General features: G+C 56.9%; 1 protein-coding gene across 8 annotated transcripts; it reads left to right on the top strand.

Moving 5' to 3' along the window:
- Nucleotides 406-18,651, top strand: SUN2 (Sad1 and UNC84 domain containing 2). 8 transcript variants are annotated; one of them, XM_018048772.1, is made up of 19 exons: nucleotides 406-580; nucleotides 2,224-2,301; nucleotides 4,392-4,557; nucleotides 5,428-5,615; nucleotides 6,000-6,137; nucleotides 6,816-6,911; nucleotides 7,259-7,352; nucleotides 8,309-8,379; nucleotides 10,172-10,299; nucleotides 11,878-12,135; nucleotides 12,603-12,680; nucleotides 13,130-13,173; nucleotides 13,731-13,896; nucleotides 14,264-14,485; nucleotides 14,817-14,898; nucleotides 15,262-15,377; nucleotides 15,500-15,667; nucleotides 16,010-16,102; nucleotides 17,027-18,651. In XM_018048772.1, the coding sequence occupies exons 3-19, from the start codon at nucleotides 4,430-4,432 to the stop codon at nucleotides 17,138-17,140; spliced, it is 2,184 nt and encodes a 727-aa protein (XP_017904261.1). In that variant the 5' UTR covers nucleotides 406-580; nucleotides 2,224-2,301; nucleotides 4,392-4,429; the 3' UTR covers nucleotides 17,141-18,651. The 8 variants fall into 8 exon arrangements, with proteins under 8 accessions (XP_017904261.1, XP_017904260.1, XP_017904262.1 ...); XM_018048771.1 differs by having other exon boundaries at nucleotides 407-580; nucleotides 14,814-14,898; XM_018048775.1 differs by having other exon boundaries at nucleotides 446-646; nucleotides 14,814-14,898.

The raw sequence follows: 18,651 nt of genomic DNA, 5'->3' as shown, positions 1-18,651 counted from the left end.
ATCAGGGGTCGTCAGTGTCCCCTCCTCTCCACTTCCTCGTGCCCTCCTCAATGCCTTTAAGGTCCTGGCACCCCGGCCAGTCAGCTTGCGGAGCACTGGGACCCAGAAGATCGCGGGTAGGGTGAGGCTCGTGAGGCAATGCTAGGAGAGGTCTCAGGTGTTTTCAGCCACCAGACCCAGAGTCAAGTGCGCAGTCAGGCCGGCTTCAGCCGAGTACCCCAGCAGGGAGGGATCGCACCCCCCTCACTCGCGCCTCCCACGCGCGGATTCTGGTCTGGTCTTGCCCCGCCCGCTGGGCCCACGCGGCGGGCGGGGCGAGCCGGGGGCCTTTGTGTTCAAACCGCCCAATGGGCGGTGGCAGTGGGCGGTGACGCGGGCGGAGTCTGGCCAATGGGTTGCGGCCTGTCAGCGTTGACTGACAGGCGCACACATACACACTCGGCCACGCGCGCGCCGTCCGGCCCCACTCGCGCAGCGCAGTTCAGCGCGGGCCGCATTGTCCGCCTGCCAGCTCGCCTGCCTCCTCTCCCCGCGCACCCCGGGTCCCCGCGCCGACCGCCGCTCCCCGGATTCCGACGCGGTAAGGGGGGGCGGCGCGGCGGGCCTCGGAAGCCCCCGGCCTTGTACTGAGCAGCGGCGAAGGCAGGTAACAGCCGGCCGCGGGCCTCTGGCGGGCGGACGCGCCGGGCGAGGGTGATGGGCCGGCCTCGCCCCCTTCCCCGCGGGTCCCGGGCCGGCCTGACCCCGGGGTCATCGTCAGGCCGCACCGGCCAGAGCCGAGCTGCCCAGGCCTGGTTCTTCCTCTCCAGCCAAGCTGGGCCAGGCTCCAGCCCCGCCCGGAGCACGCCCCTGGGCCAGTCGAGAAGGGCCAAGCGCCAAGGCAGTCCTGACTCATCGCCGCCGCCGCCGCCGGGCCCCCGCCTCCGGGACTGGCCGCCCCACTGGTCTGTCCAAAGGGCGGATGTCTCCGGGCGGGACTTCCCCGGGCCGAACCTCCCCGGGAGGAGGGGAGCGGAGACCTGGCTGTCCAAACCGGCCCAGGCCGGTGCCTGCGTTTTCGTGCCAGTTCGGCAGTTTCTAGGGACTGGCAGTTCTCTGCTTCTGCCGCCGCCTGTCAGAACTCTGGGAATAGGGAGGAGGCCCATTTTGTTCAGTTCTAAAAAAAAAAAAAAAAAAAAAAGGCAAACAAACAGGGGGCGGGAGTGTTACTTAGAGCAGAGAGGCAGGGACAGGCGCGTGGTTGATAAAAAAAAAAAGAGAGAGAGAGAAAGAAAGAAAAATCTCCCGCAGGTTCAGCCAGTAGGGCATGAAGGGAGAAGAGAGTGAGCACCCGGAGCGGTTTGCCCGTCCCACGAGGGAATACGGTGTGAAAACGTCAGGCGGAAGATGCCAAGATCTGGGTTAAGTCGGAAGAGTGGCTGGATACTGCCATATAAGTTTGTGATGAGGGCGGGAAAGGTGGAGTTGAAAAAAGGATGTGGTCAGCTCAAAAGTGGGGCTGCTGCTGCTCCTGCTAAGTCGCTTCAGTCGTGTCCGACTCTGCGACCCCAGAGACGGCAGCCCACTAGGCTCCCCCGTCCCTGGGATTCTCCAGGCAAGAACACTGGAGTGGGTTGCCATCTCCTTCTCCAATGCATGAAAGTGAAAGTGAAGTCGCCCCGTAGTGTCCGACCCTCAGCCACCCCATGGACTGCAACCTTCCAGGCTCCTCTGTCCATGGGATTTTCCAGGCAAAAGTACTGGAGTGGGGTGCCATTGCCTTCTCCAAAAGTGGGGAGAGATGTTTTATTTGAGGGTATCTTAACTGTGTGTGTTGCTGGGGGGCAGTGTCTATTCTGATATGCAAAAAATTTGAGCTCCTAGAGGCTCACCTCTTGTTTTGTTTTGAAGGACAGAGCCTTGACCTTTTTCATCTTGTGAAACCCAGGCTCAGTTTTGTGTTAGCAGTTACCACGAACGGTTTTGTGATAGCAGAACCCTAGGAGAAAGACGAAAAGGCACCCCTCTGGGAGGGTGTGTACTGCTGATGGTTTTCAGCAACCCCTCCCCCAGCCCCGACACACACACACACACACACACACACACACACACACCACACACACGCGCGCACACACACACGCACACACACACACACACACACCTCTCCATCTGTATATTTCTTTATATTCTTGCCAACAGCAACCTGAGTTCTGTATAAACACTTTTGTTTTGTTCCTGCCCCAGGGCAAAAGCTTCACCAACTTTATCCGGGCAGGGTTAAGAAGAGGAGCCTGTGCCTGTGTGGGCTTCCGGAGCCTTCAGGTAGGGAGGGTAGTAGTAGGGGTGGAACTACCTTATAAGGAGTTGAATATAGAAAAGTACCCAGGCCAACTTCCTGCTGTGGCTACTACCAGTCGGTCCCTTTACCAGCCGTGGCTTAAACCAGGGATGATGCCAGGTGAGCATCCTACCTGTGAGGACACCAGTAAGTCCCAAGACATGAGACTGCTTATATTCCAGAAGAGAACTTTGTAGAATTCTCTAGCCAGACCAACTAGATCCTGGTTTCCATAGTGTTAGAGCCTATGGCCGCTACACAACCCAGAGGAGTAGTGATTTAAGTATCAGCCAGGAGGGGCTTCCACGGTGGCTCAGGAGTGAAGCATCCACCTGCCAAGGCAGGAGACACGGGTTCTCTCCCTGATCCAGGAAGATTCCACATGCCACAGAGCAGCTAAGCCCATGTGCCACAATTACTGAGCCAGCCAGGGCCACAAGAGAAGCCACTGCAATGAGAAGCCCGCGCGGCGCAGCAACAGAGAGGGAGCACAGCTTAAAAAAAAGTATCAACCAGGAATATTAGAAGTGATAACAAGTCACAAGTACTACTAGGGCCAAAGTGTAGCAGTGACTTTGTAACACAGGCCAACAAAGGCACCATGTTTAGAGTGCTCACACTGGTTATCAGAGATTCTGAATTTGGGTTTCTAGAGCTGAAAGGTTTATTAATCCCCCCTGTGTTGTAGAATGCCGCCTTTTGCCAGGTCTTTTCACCTTGGCCCCGTCCCAGAGCCTTGGTTTCCACCCACTGTGTGACTGGTCTGGCTGGTAGAGGCTGACAGTAATCTCACACAGCTGCTCCGCCGGCCTGTTTTGGTAGTTTGTTAACCAATATTTGTAATGTAACAGCTCTGTCCACGGCCTGTTCCGAACATAATTTTTTTTTTAAAAGTCGCTCAGTCGTGTCGGACTCTTTGCAACTGCATGAACTATACAGTCCGTGGAATTCTCCAGGCTTGAACACTGGAGTGGGTAGCCTTTCCCTTCTCCAGGGGATCTTCCCAACCCAGGGGTCAAACCCAGGTCTCCCGCATTGCGGGCAGATTCTTTACCAGCTGAGCCACCAGGGAAGCCCAAGAATACTGGAGTAGGTAGTGGATTCTTTACCAACTGAGCTATCAGGGAAGCCCTCTGAACATAATGGAGGCTATATAAGACTCTCGGTGGGGACACAGCAACACCTTTCTGAAACAACTTGAAAACTTCCTGGCGGAGTGGAAAGACCCAGGCCCCAGCGCAGCACACACACTGCCTCTGTCACTTACAGCCTGGGTTACTGATCTTTGGGCAGTTTACTGATCCTCTCAGTGCCCCCAGGTTCCCGCCTGTACAGTGGGAGCGGTGATACCTCCCTTGATCATAAGGATCAGAAATGAGTATGTCAGGAGCCCCGTACCCAGGAGGCATTTAACCGAGTGTTTTATCACCACCATCAGCATCATATCAAGAGGCACTGATGTTGCAGGCCAGTAATCACTAATGGGCTAGGCACGCAGGCTCCAGCAGAATGTAGGCGGGGGTTACCGTGGAAAAGTTTTCTGGAGTCAGAGTTTGACTGGGGCTCTGAATCAATGGATACAGCTACAAAGAAAGGAATGCATGTCCCACTTAAGGAAACAAGCTAGGACAAGAATGGGCACAGCTTTAGGGACTGGGCAGCCCAGTAAGACGGCTGGACTGGAGAGTGTGTACAGGGCAGCAATGATGAGCGGCGTTTATTTAGCACCTGTAGCCTACCTAGCAGGTGCCGCAGGCTCCGCCTCGTGTCAGAGGTTGCAGAAGGCCCGATTCTGGATCTCGGAGCTCAGCATCCAATAATTTGAAAGTTTGGAAATCCTGTGAACCTGCTTTGAAAGAGGCTGGCAGAGTGCAGAGGGCTGCAGGTGGGTGGGGCGGGGATGCTTAATCAACCCCGGTTCTCGCCTACATGTCAAGCTCTTTGGTTGAATGCACAGGGGTGTGTGTTCTCTTGGAGGCTGTGTCTTGTCTCTCCTTCCCACCCTTGCCACCCCGGCCCCAGGGAGAGGCTGAAAGCAGCCCCGAGCCTCACCTGGCCGCCTTTCTCTCCCCAGACTCCCTTCAGGGGAAGGGTCCCCCCGCCCACCTCATCATGTCTCGGCGAAGCCAGCGCCTAACGCGCTACTCCTCCCAGGGTGACGATGACGGCGGCAGCAGCAGCAGCGGAGGGAGCTCAGTGATGGGGAGTCAGAGCACGCTGTTTAAGGACAGCCCTCTCAGGTAGGGGCTCACCTCCACCCCCAGCCCGCGTGGGTCCCCCCGACCCACCGAGCAGATACCTTGGACCCTTCACCATGCTGCCTCTTCCCGTTGTGACTTCCATGGGCAGAGACTAGACCTTGCCCATATTCGGTCAGCCACACCAAGGGGGACAGCCACATCTCCGAGGATGCCAGGGCCCAGCGCTGTTTCTTCTCTCTAAGCTGGGCTGTCTCACATTCAGAGAACAGGAAGTGGAGAGAGGCAGTTTCAAGCATAAGCTAGGCCGGAAACCCCAAAACCGAGTGCTTGCCTCACAGGAACCCCTTCTGCTGTGGATGGCTGTGCCAGACCCATAGCCGCCTGCCTCCCCATCCATCCGTCTGTAGGGCCTCAGCAAGGCCAGTGAAGCAGCCGAGGACATGAACAAGTTCAAGGGCACCTGGGACGTGAGCTAAGGCAGGCGTCCGCCCCCCTCGCATCCTGCCCCCTGGCAGGCGCAAGGCCCGGATGACCGCCCCCCAAGGAGGCTTTGAGTAGCTCTCCGAGGCCAGGTCGGCTTTGTCTGGGTTTTCAGTGGGTGGCAGAAACGACTAATCCATCAGGAAGCATGAAAGAACGCTGGGGCTTTGAAGTTCCAGACCTGGATTTGAATCCTGACTCCCTCACTGATCTTACCTAACTGCTTGTGAGATTTAGAGATAATGGGAGCACGGAAAGTACCTGCTTTGCTTGGCAGACAGTCAGCAGATGGGGGTTGTTAGTTGCCTAGCAACACAGCTACCCACCCGACCCCCACCTCCCCATGCCACTCACCGTAGGAGGGCAGAGCATTCCAGGTCGGCTCACCTGCCTGCTCTGGCCTCTCCCCTCCTGGCTGACCTCCCACAGGACCTTGAAGAAGAAATCCAACAACTCGAAGCGCCTCTCCCCAGCGCCACAGCTGGGCCCCTCCTCGGACACACACACCTCCTACTACAGCGAGTCCGTGGTCAGGGAGTCCTACATCGGCAGCCCGCGGGCCGCCTCCATCGCTGCCTCCCTCACCAGGAACTCCCTCCTCGATGACCCCTACTGGAGTGAGTATCCGCAACCCTCCTCCAGGGCCTTGGCTTCCTTTAGAAATTTATGGTTCAAAATCCACCCCCACCCCCACAGGGGGTTTCCTAACCACTGCTGGGCCCGAAGAGGGGTGCCCCACCTTTGGAAATCCTGGGGAGAGCAGCCAGATGTCTGAACTCCCAGGTCCTTTTAGATGATGAAGAAGCCACGTGTCTGCTCCAGACTTGGGAGCCAGAGGGGTGGGTCCTGGTTCACCCTTCCTTGGACTCAAGGGAGCTCAGGAAGGGCTCAGAGTAGATTCCATCAGCCCATCAGAGATGCTCCTCAGGGTGTCCCCAAGAACACCACCTCCCTCCTTGGAGCACCTGCCCCAGGAGAACCCCAAGTTCTTCCCTCCGCAGGTGAGGACCTGCGGGTGAGGAGGAGGAGAGGCACAGGCGGCACCGACAGCAGCAAGGTCAATGGGCTCCCGGAGAACAAGCTCTCCGAGGACTTCCTCGGGTCCTCCTCTGGCTACTCCTCCGAGGATGACTACGTAGGTAGGCGACGTCCTCCTTCCCCAGGCTCGGGGAGACGCTCCGCCAGGTTCCCGGGCCCATGGGAAGCCGGGGAGGGGGCCCTGACAGCTTGGGAGAGCACCTGTGTCTGGCTGGGTGCCGCTGCTGGGCCACCGTTGTACCGGAGCCAGGCTGGGGGTGGTCCTGGATATGCTGGGCTGCGGTGGCCAGGCTCCACGAGGCCCTGAGCAGCCTGTGGCCAGTCCCCTTGTTTTGATGTTTCCAGCAAGTGTTTACCATGAGCCTTCACACACAGGAGGTGCTTGATTCCTTAGTCCAGTTCTGAGTGGCTTGAGGGACTGCTGGGAAGCAGAGGGAAGCAGACAGGAGTTCGAGGGAAATAGAATGTTGGGAGCCGAGCACGTCACTCCAACAGCGTTTACTGACCTGCTGCCTGCCAGCCTGAGTCAGCTGGGGACACGAAGGAGAGTGGCACACGGTCTCAGCTCACAAGCCAGAGGAGCAGTCACCGTCTTCCCTATTCCAGGGCTCTTAAGGAGGACAGTGGTTAGGACTCTCTGCTTCCACTGCAGGGGGTGTGGGGTCCACCCCTGGTCGGGGAAGTTAGGATCCCACATGCCACGTGGTGCAGCCAAAAAAAAAAAAAAATGAAAGCATGAAGACAACTGAACTGTTCCCTCTTCCCCCGCCACCCCACAGGCTACTCGGAGACAGACCACCAGGGTTCAGGATCGCGACTACGGAATGCTGTCTCCCGGGCAGGCTGTCTGCTCTGGATGGTGGTCACCTCTCCAGGTGGGTGCAGACCGCTCTGTGCGTGATCGTGTCCGTTTTCTCCAGCAGTTACTTTTGCCGTCTTTCTGTGGTTGGGCATCCAACTCCGTTACAGAGACTGTAGCGCCGCTGGGAGAAGCTTGTTCCAGAATAATCGCTGGGAGCCGAGAGCCGCGGGAGCACCCTTGCTTGGGAGCGGGATGGAGGGCGTTGGCTGCACAGGCGGGTGGGATGATGGGAACTGGGGGGCGTGGGGGACAGAGGTGCACTGGCTGTCAGGGTTGGGGTCGGGGCAGGGAGGGCCGCGGGGAGAGACCCGCAAGCCGACGGTTCAGGGTGGCACTTGGGCTCCATGGGCCCTCTTCCAGGCCGGCTCTTCGGGCTCCTCTACTGGTGGATCGGCACCACCTGGTACCGCCTGACCACAGCCGCCTCCCTCCTTGACGTCTTCGTTTTAACCAGGTGAGCGAAACTGACAAGGAATCAGAAGGCCCTGGGCAGGGGGGTGGCCAGTAAAGCATCTAAACCTGTACGCAATCGTTTCTCTGAAGGGTTTTACCCCAGTACTTGCTGCTTGTATTAGCCTGGAGTGGACGCCCAAAGCTTGGCTCTGCCTGATAGAGGGTGGGACACAGGGTCAGGTTTTGCTCCTTGAATTGATAGCTCATCAGGGAGTGTTCCAGAACACGGGTTCTTGTTTCTTCTTGGGTACTTCTGCTAAACAGCCCAGCCACTTCGGAGTGTCAGACAAGCTCGGCCTTACTCCCACGGGCCAGGCCTTAGGCTCTAGCTGGCTGGTAGTGTTTCCCAGCATCAAGGGCGTGGTACTCTAGGCCCCCAGTGTTTCCCGTGTTGTGTTCAGAAGCCACGAACGGGTGCGGCCTGAGGATGCTGTGGGTCTGTTCCCCAAGTCCCTGACCCAGCAGAGCCAGATTTGGGGAGCTGGTCCTTGGGCAGAGGAAGGAACACTGAACCAGGAGGTTAGGGTCCCTCTGGCCCTAAACCTGGTTGGAGTGGGCAGCCAACTATGCGGAAAAGATGAGCAAAGATGAATTCATGTCACCAAGAAAGGCTCCTCATTTTTCTAAAAGAAATATTGTCTGTTTAAGGAATTAACTTTTTTTTAATTCTATATTTGCTTGCCTATAAGACCTCTATGTATAACAGGTTTAGGTTATTCAAGGACCCTGGGATTTATTTTTAATAACATCACTACAGTTCAGAGTCAGAACTATCCCCATCACTCCAAGCTCTGCAGGTAAAGCTCTCAGCATCCAGTCTGGCCCTGGCAAGATGAGAGGCTTGAGGGTGTCCCCTCCGACTGTAGCTCAGCACCCTAGGGACTCCCTGAGGACACCCAGAGGCCCTGGAGTCCTCTTGACCCCTCCGCCTGCCCTCTCTCCCCTCCTGTGGTCCAGACGCTTCTCATCCCTGAAGACGTTCCTGTGGTTCCTCTTGCTGCTGCTGCTTCTGACCGGCCTGACCTATGGTGAGTCGCCCACTGTCACTGGGAAGGGAGGACTCTCCAGGTGGAAACAGCGCTGGTGAGCCAGAGGGGCAGGCAGAGCGTGCACCGAGGGTGGCGCTGAGCAGAAATGTGAAAACTGGAGGGACACTGGAAAGCTACAGTAAGCAGAAAGACAAGGCGGGGTCGGATCAAGCCTGGGCAACATCCTGTCTGGCTCTCCCGGGCCCTCTGGTGATCAGCGGATGGAAGGGGCAGTGCCCCAACCCGCCGATCTTGTCGTTGGTTTGGGTGGCTCTGTTGGACTGCCTGGCATGTCAAGAGTATCCTTGGAAGCCTTGGGGCCAGAAGATGCCCCATTACAGGAGTGCTGGGGTAAAAGGCAGGGACTCTGACCCTGTCATTAGCACTCACTTTCCCTCCATTCCAAATCAGGATGTAACGTGGGTTAGTGAGTTATTACTCCATCAAGGCTTCAGCTGTCTTTAAGATCAAAACAATGGAGTAGGAAAGAGAAGTAAGAGCACTTTTTTGCACCAAGATACTAAACTACATTTTGTTTGCAAGATGCTCCGTGTTGTCCTGATCTCTATCACTGAACTTTCACATTTTTTTACAGTTATAAGCATAACACTTTCCTGTGGGTGTCCCCTGTGGCCCCCAGGCTCAAAGTTACCAATTTGTAACTAAAGACCATGCTTTATTATTATTATTATTTAGAGTTGTTCTTTTAGCATCTACTGAAGTTATATTTCTTTAATTTATACCAAAGTAGGACATCTTTCCAAGTGTTGATTCCCTTGCTGTTATAAGAACAGCTTGTTCCTATTCAGTGGAAACTGGGTGTCACTCTGAAAACAATAACAATGACTTTGTGATCATATAGCATTATGTTCAGGAAGCACATTGCCTCATGTTATCTAAGTTTGTTTTGCCATCCCCTCATGGGGTTGGCGGAGCCAAGGTCATCATGGCCTCATGAGGAGATGCACATAGGAGGTCTGAAAGGCAGAGAGGTGGAGTGACCAGCTCAGGGAGGGCAGTAAGCAAAGGTCTGTCCAGAGGGTCTGACTTGAAGCCTTGTGGTCACGTGCTTCCTGTTGCACCTGCTCGAGGCCAACAATTGTGTGGCAAGCGTGGCATCTTACCAGGCTGGAGACCCCACAGCCAGTATGACTTCTCCAGGTGCTGTCACGACCATGCATACTTGTACACACACACACGCACATGCATAGCTCAGGAGTAAAAACAGGTGGCCCCCTAAAGCAGTATGTCTTTGTGTGGCAGCCTTGTGCTCTGTTCTGGGGCTACAGGCAGCCTCTCTGAGCAGGTAGATTCTGTTCCAGTGACGGCTCAACTATGGCCAACCATTAGAGTCACCTGGGGAGCTTTTAAAACTCATTGCAGGGGGATCCGCCCAAGCCAGCAAGCTCACTCCCTGCCAGGTGGGGCCAGACGCTGTTGGAGAAGTTCTCTAAGTGATTCTGCTGTACAGTCTGAACTGAGAAGCACCTTCAGGGCCTCTGGGTTCCATCAGTGGACAGTCCTTAGCTTCCAGTGATTTCCTGCAAGCCTTACCATCTATGGAAAGAGGAGGATTCCTGAGGGGATGTGAGAATGCTTATATTCTGTGATCATCGGGTAGAGGTTGCTGCCTCAGTAGGGGAACCTCTGTCCCTCACACCGCCTTCGACAGGAGCGAGGCTCCCATGAGTGAGACAGGCTAGGGACGAGCGCTGCTTGTGAACCTGCCATGCTCCCTGGCGTGTGCCTCCTGGGCCCCGGCCCCAGTAACTATCCTCTCCTCTGTGTGCAGGAGCCTGGTACTTCTATCCCTTCGGGCTGCAGACGCTCCACCCCGCTGTGGTCTCCTGGTGGGCCTCGAAGGGGAGTATTGGGCAGCGTGAGGTGTGGGAGTCCAGAGACTCATCCCCGCATTTCCAGGTGAGCATCTTAGGGTAGCAGCACCCGCCCCCTCCCCACCGCCATCGGCCTGCCGGCCTGCCGTTACATTCCTTGCCCTCACTCCTCACACTCCCAGTGGATGAGATGCTGCCTGTCTCCTAGGACACTTTCCTTTCTCTACTGTTCGTGGTGCAGGGGCTCGGGGGGGGGAGTTTTGCCTGCACTTAAATGTGACTCAGACCTGTCCTAAAGTTAGTTTCCATCCTAAGAAGCACAGAAAGCAGAAGGAAAAGAAATCAGACAAATTGCTTTCTTCCTTTTTAATACAGTATCACAAATATTTACTGAGTGTCTTCTGGGAGTCAGGTGATATCCTGGTCTTGTTACCTACTACCACTGAAATCAGTGCCTTAAGATTACCAGCACTGGAGGGTCACCTGCAGCAGTCCAGTGGTTAAGACTCTGCGTTTCCACTTTAGGGGACACGGGGTTGATCCCTGGTCAGGGACTCAAGAGCCCGCAAGTGGCACAGTGTGGCCAGAAAAGAAAAGGGCTGGCATTGGACTAGCTTGTGAATGCACAGGTCCTCTAGGTAGCCGTTCTGGTCTGAGCCAGGGCAGCTGATCTTGGCTCGGCCCCCTCGACGAGAGGATCCGAGGTGGACTGGCGGGTCTGCAGGGGTGGCTGGTCTAGGCCTGGCCAGGCTGCACCTTCGATGTCCGTCCAGCTAGCCTGGGCTTGCTCTCACAGCAACCGGGCAGGGTTCCAGGAGGGTGGAGTCAGGCCAGACTTCAAGGACTAGATTCGCTTCTGCCTCGTGCTGTTGGCCAGATTCAAGGAGGGGGGAAAGAGACTCCACCTCTCATGGGAGCACCTGGGAAGCCGTACTGCAGAGGGTGCAGGTGTGGGGAGGGCAGGACAGTGGCCATTTTCTGCATCCTGTCAGAGACTAAAGATGGACCAGGCCCAGGCCATGCCCTCAAGAGGCCTGCGGTCCAGGGTGGGAGAGGTGATGAGTGCGCAGACAGCAGCAGTGTGTGTGTACAGGTTCTGGGCTCTGAGATGAAGATGTAAAACTCTTTGTCCTCTAATTACTGTTATGTGAACTTTGTTTGCATCCTGCTGAATTTAACTTGGCAGCACATTTTTAACCATTTATTTTGGTGGATAGTACTTCGCTGACCATGATGTTATTATTTCACAAAATAATGTGTTGTGGCATCTTTAACTTTTTTTTAATCACTAGTAAAGACAGTTCAGTTTCAGGACCAGCTTTTCTATAAAATGGGGGAAGTAAAGGATGAACCTATCTTTGTATTTACTTTCATCTGCATTGAAAAATAGTTGCCTAGGAAGGGTTGGTGGTCAGGGCTCTGGGTGGATGGGGCAGAGGTTAGGACCTTGACTTTACTGCTTGCTTCTTGAGTCATGCAAATACTGCCTAGTTTAAAAATGGAATTTTTGAAAGTTGAAAGCCCAACCTCTGTTCCCAGTAGGCTCCTGCCTTTTAATCGAGTCGACAGGCTATGTGTTTCTGGGACTCCCTTCCATTTCTCTTTAGGAAGCTCTTGTCATGAGTCCCTCACCTCTGTGGCTTTTCCCTCCCCGCCCCACCAGGCCGAGCAGCGCATTCTGTCCCGGGTACACTCTCTGGAGCGGCGCCTGGACGCTCTTGCTGCTGAGTTCTCGTCCAGCTGGCAAAAGGAGGCCATGCGGCTGGAGCGCCTGGAGCTGCAGCAGGGGGCTGGCAGGCAGGGAGGTGGAGGCGGTGGCCTGAGCCACGAGGACACCCTGGCGCTCCTGGAGGGGCTGGTGAGCCGCCACGAGGCTGCCCTGAAGGAGGACCTCCGCAGGGACACTGCTGCTCGGATCCAGGTGGGGGACAGGAGCTGAGGGGCCTTACAACCCTCTGTGTGGGTGACACCCTAGGTGTGTGGGGTGGAGGGGGCGAGGCCCCACACTCCCTGACATGAGAGAGACCGCAGTGTGTTGTCATTTCAGGGTCAGACGGCTCTGCCACTTGGCAGTTACCTTCTCTAAGCCTTACTTTCCTCCTCTTTGCAACGGAGGCTCTCCTGTCTGCTCCTTCCCTGGTCTTGAGAACAAGAGGTTTTAGTGCATCTGGCACAGTGCCCATGGAGGTGTCGCACACCATGCAGGTGTGCAGTTAAGACCGAGGAGTCTTGCATGTTTCCAGAAAGGCACTGTAGCAGAAAGGCTAGGAGCTGAAGTTTGCAATCAAACAGGCCTGGTTTGAATTCCAGTTACACCACTTACTGGTTTTAAGTGGCCCTCTGAGCATGGCTCAGTAGAATCCTCAGCCTCTCTCCTATACCTGATAGGAAGAGCTGGTCACCCTGAGATCAGAGCATCAGCAAGACTCAGAAGACCTTTTCAAGAAGATTGTCCAGGCCTCACAGGTTAGTGAGCTTGGGGCTTGATCCAATTCATCATCTCTTCTTGGGCTGAGACACCCTGGCCCCAAAGGGTCTGCTTAGACATAGAATGGGGAGAAGGATGTGTAGTCTCCTGACTTCTGCTTAAACTGAATCCCCCTGGGCTGGAACACTCTGCAAAGACGCCCTGGGAGTGTGCCAGAGGACAGGAAGGGCTACTTTCAAGTGGCCTGAGTATAACAGGCTGAATGAATGAGTGAACGGCTGAACGCCTGAGCACAATAGTTATGGAGTGAGACTCGCATCAGGACATCAGCTGGGAGGCCAGCTTGACATTTGCTGGAACAGCCAGGAGGCCCTGGGGAGGGGATGTGGTTAAGCAGAGAGACCCCAAAAGGAGCAGATCCTGCTCTGGAAGACTGATTGCCGTCAGCCCGACAGTCCTTGAATTGGTGCCTTTTTCCTGCTCATAGGAATCTGAGGCTCGGCTCCAGCAGCTGAAGTCAGAGTGGCAAAGGTAATGGGCACTGCCGTCTGTCCTAGGCTTGCTCATCTCCAGCCTCCCCATTCCCACCTCCAGACAGGACTAGGGGGCAGAAACCCAGAGCAGAGTTGTGTGTCCCAGGCTGAGAAGGAGATGATGGAAACCTGGCTCAGGACCGTCTGCTCAGAGTCTGTCCTCGAGGGGCAGTGGTGGTCGGGGTAGGGGATCGCGGGCACTGCTGGATAATCGGGATTCCTGGGTTCATTTATAGGTGCACCATCCTTTCTGTGCAGCCTCATGCCGGCTGCCTCCCCATGTCCCAGACGCCCATACTGGTGGAGGATCTGAGAGCTGAGGCAGCGAATTCTGGATCTGGGCTTAGGAGGGAAGCAGGATAATAACTAGCTCCTTGGGATATGTAGGCCAAGCGTAGGCACCAGAGCTGTGTTCTACAGGCTCAGTTTAGAACCCCTGAGAGCAGGCCTCGCACTCATGTATATCAGGTGCCAACTAGGGGAGCCTCTCGTTTGCCTCAGCATATCCTTACCCCTCACTGGAGACCCAGAGCTTACTCTTCTGTTTGGGAGTAGGATGACCCAGGAGTCCTTCCAGGAGAACGCCATGAAGGAGCTGGGGCGGCTGGAGGGCCAGCTGGCAGGCCTGCGGCAGGAGCTGGCAGCCCTGACCCTGAAGCAGAGCTCGGTGGAGGACCAGGTGGGGCTGCTGCCCCAGCAGCTCCAGGCCGTGCGGGACGACGTGAGTTGGAACCCTCTGGTTCCCCGGGAATACCCCTCCTCTGCGCCGGTCTTGGGAGTCTGTGAGGGAGAGTGCCTCCTGCCCCTGCTCTGGGCACAGACGCTGGCTTTCTCTGATGGAAGTTCTTCCCGTTTTCTCACTGATAATATGGAGGGTTGTTCCTCTTTCCCTCCGTGGCCTGAGCAGGCACGTGCCAGCCCTCCCCTCGCTAGAGTGACTACAGAGGGGCCTGTGCTCACTGCCTGGCCTCTCGACGCAAGCCAAGTGCCGCCCCCAACCCCCCACTCCAGGCCGGCTAGGGCCCTGCAGTGGCAGCTTCCACCTTCCTGGTGAGCCTCCCAGAGTGAGACCTTGTTTTGGTCCCTAGGTGGAGTCTCAGTTCCCTGCCTGGGTCAGTCAGTTCCTTCTTCGAGGTGGGGGAACCCGCACTGGGCTCCTTCAGCGAGAGGAGATGGAAGCTCAGCTGCGGGACCTGGAGAGCAAGATTCTCACCCATGTGGCCGAGATGCAGAGCAAGTCGGCAAGGGAGGCCGTGGCCAGTCTGGGGCTGACGCTGCAGAGGGAAGGCGTGATTGGGGTGACTGAGGAGGTGAGGACTCTGTCCCTGGACCCCGTCCCCCCCCACCCCGCCCCACACACAGTGCTCTCCTCCTGGGAGTCATAGAGCTGCAGCGTCCCACCCAGCCAGCTCCCTGGCAGGTTCCAGGACCTAAGTAACACGCAGAAGCCTCCGATGTTTGTTTTGGGGCTGGTGTGAGGGGGCGGGGTGCGCCTGGGGAAGTGCCACACGTGTCTGGACACCAGGGTGGCGCAGGCATCAGGGGGCTCAGTCTGCGGGTCTCTGGCCCCTGACAGTGGGGCACAGAGATGGATGAGTCGGCTTCCCCATCACAGCTGCTCTGGCGCCTGTGTTTTAGCAGGTGCACCGTATCGTAAGCCAGGCTCTGAAGCGCTACAGCGAGGACCGCATCGGGATGGTGGACTACGCTCTGGAGTCGGGAGGTGTGTCTAGCTCGCCTCCCTTTGCTGGGCCCCCTTGCCCCACACTGGCAGGCCCCCTGGCATCTGCTGGGGCAGCCGTGTGCTTAGCAAGCAGGGCTTGAGGTCAGCAGAAATCAGCCAACCCAGAACTCACCATAAAGGCGAGTGACTGTGGGAGAAGGCAGGATATAGAGCGCCGTCTTTCACCAGGCGGGCTGATGCTTACCCCGCTCTGTGGTCTGGGTCAGATGTAAAGACCCGTCCCGAGGGACAGCAGCCCCTCTTCAGCCCCCCTTGGCTGGCAGCGAAGCCCGTTGCCCGGGTCTCCCTCCCCTGCTGGTGTCCAGCCCCAGGCGCCCACCCTGCTTTTCTTTGCTGTCTCAGGGGCCAGCGTCATCAGTACTCGATGCTCCGAGACCTACGAGACCAAGACGGCCCTCCTCAGCCTCTTCGGCATCCCCCTGTGGTACCACTCCCAGTCTCCCCGAGTCATTCTCCAGGTGGGGCCCTGAGCGCCCCGTGTCGCCTCTGTGGCTGTCCTACCCTGGGTCATAAAGAGCTGCGCTCGGGGCAGGCTGTCTTTGCCACCTGCCATGTGCTGACCCGCCTTTTTCCCCTCCAGCCAGACGTGCACCCGGGCAACTGCTGGGCCTTCCAGGGGCCCCAGGGCTTTGCTGTGGTTCGCCTTTCTGCCCGCATCCGCCCAACTGCTGTCACCTTAGAGCATGTGCCCAAATCCTTGTCACCCAACAGCACCATCTCCAGTGCCCCCAAGGACTTTGCCATCTTTGTGAGTATCCCTCCTGGGGGCTGGGGGTCTCTATGGAGGACAGAGGTCATTCTTTGGCTGGCGGGCAGGGCATAGATATGGAAGACAGTACCAAGGTGGGAAACGGCAGTTCCGTGTTGGCTGCCTCAGGCTGTAGAGGAAAAAAAACGGGAGGCCTAAGACGTTAAGTGACTCGTCACAGATCACACAGCAACCCTGTGTCCAGAGCCCAGGACCCCTGCAGTCCCCAAGGAGGCCAGTCCCTGCCCTGCCAGATGGCAGAGGACCAGGGGAAGCCAGGAGGGAAGGCCTTACCCCCTGGGGGCCCATGGCTAAGGGCAGGGGTCCTCCCTCCATCCTCAGGGCTTCGATGAGGACCTGCAGCAGGAAGGGACGCTCCTTGGCCAGTTCACCTATGACCAGGATGGGGAGCCCATTCAGACGTTTTATTTTCAGGTAAGGAACTTCGGGTCTGCTTGCAGAGGTGGTATACTTACTTTCCCATCCACTCGCCAGATGTTCTCTTAGTACTTACCCTGTGCCAGGCACTGGGAGTCCCAAGTGAGAAGCCACAGCCCAGCCCACCCACAGCTTGAGATAGGAAAGAGAGAAAACTGTCCAGGCGGTGTGGGGCAGGGCCCTTCCAGGTGGGGGATGTTGGGGAAGCTGAGAGGGCAGGTGTCGTGAGTGAGGCTGTGGCCTGGCAGGGTGTCACGCAGCACAGCCTGGCTGGGCCCCAGACAGGGGCCTCTTGCCTCCACCTGAGTGGACATCGGTCTCCTAGGCCCTTGTCAGAAATAGCTTCCCAGTCTCCAGCCCAGGTGACCTGAGAGCCACCCCAGAGGAGCCCAAGTGTGGGAAACTGGGTGAGGTGGGGCGGGGGCCGAGGCTGGAGGAGAGGCAGGCCTGGCTGCCAGGCCAGAGAATTTCAGCTCGCAGCCGAAAACGAGCATACAGGACCAAGGCTTGATGGGAACTTGACAAAAAAAAAGAAACTGCTTAATTCATGGTGAAGGAATTCTTTTTCAACATCAGCATATATCAGACTCTCCTACAAGGTAGTCCTGCTCATGGTCAAAAGGAGCTCCTGTGAATTTTTCCCAGTTCAGGATGCATTGTGCTCATGTTCAGTTGTAAGGTCGTATTTCTGTGGCTGTGGGTGCCTCACGCAGCCTTAATGGTACGTTCCCGGCCCCTGCAGGACCTCAGAAGCCTCTGGGGCTTCTTGGCCCACCAGCTGGAAACTCTGTTCCAGGGCCTGAAGACAGGATTTTTGGTCTGGTTTCTCTGCAGAGGCCTGACAGAGGGGGTGTCTGGCCCTGGGTGTGGCCGTCTCCTATCCAATCTGTGAATTCTTAGCCCTCCCTTCTCTCTCTGCAGGATCCTAAAATGGCCACGTACCAGGTGGTAGAGCTGCGCATCCTGACTAACTGGGGCCACCCCGAGTACACCTGCATCTACCGCTTCAGGGTGCATGGGGAGCCCGCCCACTAGGCCTTCTCTGTGCTGCTGCCGGCCACGCCCCCTCTCTGGGGTTAGGTGCGCAGCACCCCCGACTCCCCGCACATGCTTGAAGCGCACTGACTTCCAGGAGCAAGAAAGGAGCCCTGGCGCAGTGGAGATGAAAGAACACATGGGCTTTTCCTGTGCAACGGGCGGCTCGAGCGGTCAACAGGCTCCATTCTCTCTCTTCCTTCTCCGCTCTCCGCGTGCCAAGCACTGGGCATCTTCTCCCTCCTGGGAGGGTGTATATATGTAGCATGTCATGGGGACTGAGGTGGGAAGAGCGGGTGATGCCCGTGGTCCAGCAAAGGTGGACCAGACCTGCCTGCCCCTGGCCCGTGTGGAGGGACTGACACCTCGGGAGCTGCACAGAGGAAGCAGGTGCCAAAGCTGTGGGGAAGACAGGCTAGGGCCTGGGGCAGCTGGGCTGTGCCCCCTCCCTCAGTGAGAGGGGTGCTCAGGGTGCAGGTCGGGACTGGTCCCCAGGCATGAAGCTCCTGGAAGAAGGCGGCTGGGCTCCTCCAGACACCAGTGCCATCAGCCAAGGGCCACGGCATTCCTGAAGGGCTTCTGTACACTGTGTGTGTCCTGGGTCAGGGTGGGCCAGGGGCTTCTTGTACCCTGGAGGGTCTGGCTCCTGAGAGCCTATAGGAGCCCCTCTGCTGGGAACAGCAGTTGTCTTCTCTCTCCTGATGCTGGGACTAGGGCCCGCTCTGCTCCCCTCTCCTGCTCAGGCCCACCTGGTCCCCAGAGCAAGCTTGCCACGTTCCCCCAGGGTGCAGGTGTCCAGACCTGTCTTTGGGGGCAGCCAGCAGTGTTCACGGAGCTCCCTGGGCTCTTGTGGTGGCCCAGTGACACGATGAGAGGGACATTCAGGGTGTCGCTGGGGTGGGGGGTGTAGACTGTTGGCCCTGCCCCACCCTATCAGGCCCCTGATCCTAAGCCATCCCTGGGGGCGCATTCAGCTCTTGCTTCCTTGTTTCTATTCTGACTCATTTTCTATGGGGAGCAGTCAGGGGTTGGGGTGGGGGGGTTGGTTAAGGATGGGGGGCTGAGGTGGGAGCTTTTGGACCCGGCAGGCCCTGCTCTATTGTGTATATATTTTTCAAGGTCTTGTTTTTTTAACTGAGAAGCTAAGGGCTTGATTTCTAGCCCCGTTCTGTGGGGCCTTGGGTGAATGCAGTTCCTTGTAACCTGGCTGCCAAGAGGGGTCTGGGGCACTGGTTCTGACTCTGTGGTTCATTGTGGCCTGTGGGGAGGGGGCAGGAAGGGCTACTGCATAGGTGGGTGCCCTTGGAAGAGTTCCTCGAAGATGGGGCTGGAACAAAGGTGAGGCCCCCCGGACCCCCTGTGCTGTCCCAGCACCAGCCCCTGCCTCCAGACAACCAGGTTTTGTTTGCGCTCTCCTGTCACAAATGCTGCACTATTGGTTCTTAATTTTTTTTTATCTCCAGATTCTAATTTATGCCTATGCAAAAAATAAATTATGCCCAGGGTTAATA

This window comes from Capra hircus, chromosome 5 (assembly GCF_001704415.2).
Source record: "Capra hircus breed San Clemente chromosome 5, ASM170441v1, whole genome shotgun sequence".
NCBI lineage: Eukaryota > Metazoa > Chordata > Mammalia > Artiodactyla > Bovidae > Capra > Capra hircus.
Note: the sequence above shows the minus strand (reverse complement) of the source record. Positions and strands in the feature narration are given on the sequence as shown.

Bases quoted from the DNA above. Each gene is read 5' to 3' on its own strand.
- SUN2 (XM_018048774.1), top strand. The intron at 12,136-12,602 runs GTGGGGGACAGG...TATACCTGATAG, and splicing joins ACACTGCTGCTCGGATCCAG to GAAGAGCTGGTCACCCTGAG. The intron at 15,378-15,499 runs GTGGGGCCCTGA...TTTCCCCTCCAG, and splicing joins CTCCCCGAGTCATTCTCCAG to CCAGACGTGCACCCGGGCAA.